Here is a 1,316-nt window from a genome sequence, read left to right as displayed (position 1 = left end):
ACTAAAGCTAATATATGAATTTCAACCATAATAATTATAAGTCTAATTATATTGTATTTAATAATAAGACTAGAAGGTCATACAAATAAGAGAATGTACTTCAAAAATTTTTACTTTATGAACTATAAATAAATATATATATATGGAATTTACTGAAGCTAAACAAATATTAGAAAAGCTTAAGAAAAACCCCAATAGGTTATATTCTAGGGAATTTATAGAAAAAACAAAGGAAGAATTAGAAAATATCTGGTTAAAATATTTACCTCTAATAAAAGAATCTGACTTAGAAGCTTACAAACAAGCATTCAACAACTTAAAAAATAATATAGAAAAATATCTCAAACAAAAAGCAGACATGGCTAGTTTTGATATTTCGACAGCTTCAAAAATAATACCCCAATTCAGTGGTGAACAACAATCACTATCTACTTTTCTTGGCATGATAGAATTTTATCATGACACCCTTAAAGAAGGAGTCGATAGAGAACCTTGATTAAATTTGTTCTAGCAACCCGAATAACTGAGAAAGTTAAAAACAGAATTTTAACTGTTGTAAACCCATCTACACTTATAGCGTTGAAACAATTATTACATGACGCATATAAACCAAAGAAAAATACAGCACAAATTCAAGGTGAACTTTCAAGATTATACCAAGGTAATATGAGCATAAACTCATATGCTTCCAAAATAGAATCCCTGATAGCAACTCTAAATGATATACAGATAACTGAACGAGGAGAACAGAGCACAGCGCTTATATTATCCATAAATGATGAAACTGGATTGAACACTTTTAAAAATGGCTTATCAGAACCATTTAGATTCGTGGTAATTGCAGCTCAACCAACAAAATTAATTGACGCAGTTAAATTAGCATCAAGCATCGATAATCCACAACAACACAGTATGATGCACTACCGTTCACATAATCAAAACACAAGATGGCAAAATAATCAACGGTCTAACCAGAATAGAAACAATTATAGAAGCAACCAGAACAGGAATCAAAGAAATGGAAATAATCAACAAACCAGTTCATTTAGAACTAATCAACCCCAAAATAACAATCACCAACAATTTGGACAACAACGATCGAATAATTATCAGCGATCGAATAATTACCAACGATTTAATAACCACCAATGGTCAAATAATGGCAGACAACAGAATAATAGAGAAACAGGCACAAGAAATAATAGGATACGTGTCATGAACAGGGAACAGGGAAACGAGTACAACCCCGGTACCAACAGAGAAACTATAGAATAGGCTACGCGGGGATAAAAAATGATAATGGAGAATCAATACCC

General features: G+C 31.4%; 1 protein-coding gene across 1 annotated transcript; it reads left to right on the top strand.

Moving 5' to 3' along the window:
• Positions 1-337: 337 nt before the first annotated feature.
• LOC119664662 (GATA zinc finger domain-containing protein 14-like) lies at positions 338-1,289 on the top strand. The gene has a single exon (XM_038074116.1). It carries the CDS (start codon positions 667-669, stop codon positions 1,273-1,275), a length of 609 nt encoding a protein of 202 aa, XP_037930044.1. The 5' UTR covers positions 338-666; the 3' UTR covers positions 1,276-1,289.
• The last annotated feature ends 27 nt before the right edge of the window (positions 1,290-1,316 follow it).

This window comes from Teleopsis dalmanni, unplaced genomic scaffold (genome assembly GCF_002237135.1).
Source record: "Teleopsis dalmanni isolate 2A unplaced genomic scaffold, ASM223713v2 unscaffolded_contig_2409, whole genome shotgun sequence".
Lineage (NCBI taxonomy): Eukaryota > Metazoa > Arthropoda > Insecta > Diptera > Diopsidae > Teleopsis > Teleopsis dalmanni.
Note: the sequence above shows the minus strand (reverse complement) of the source record. Positions and strands in the feature narration are given on the sequence as shown.

Coding starts and splice junctions, on each gene's coding strand:
- LOC119664662 (XM_038074116.1), top strand. CDS start 667: ATGAGCATAAACTCATATGCTTCCAAAATAGAATCCCTGATAGCAACT.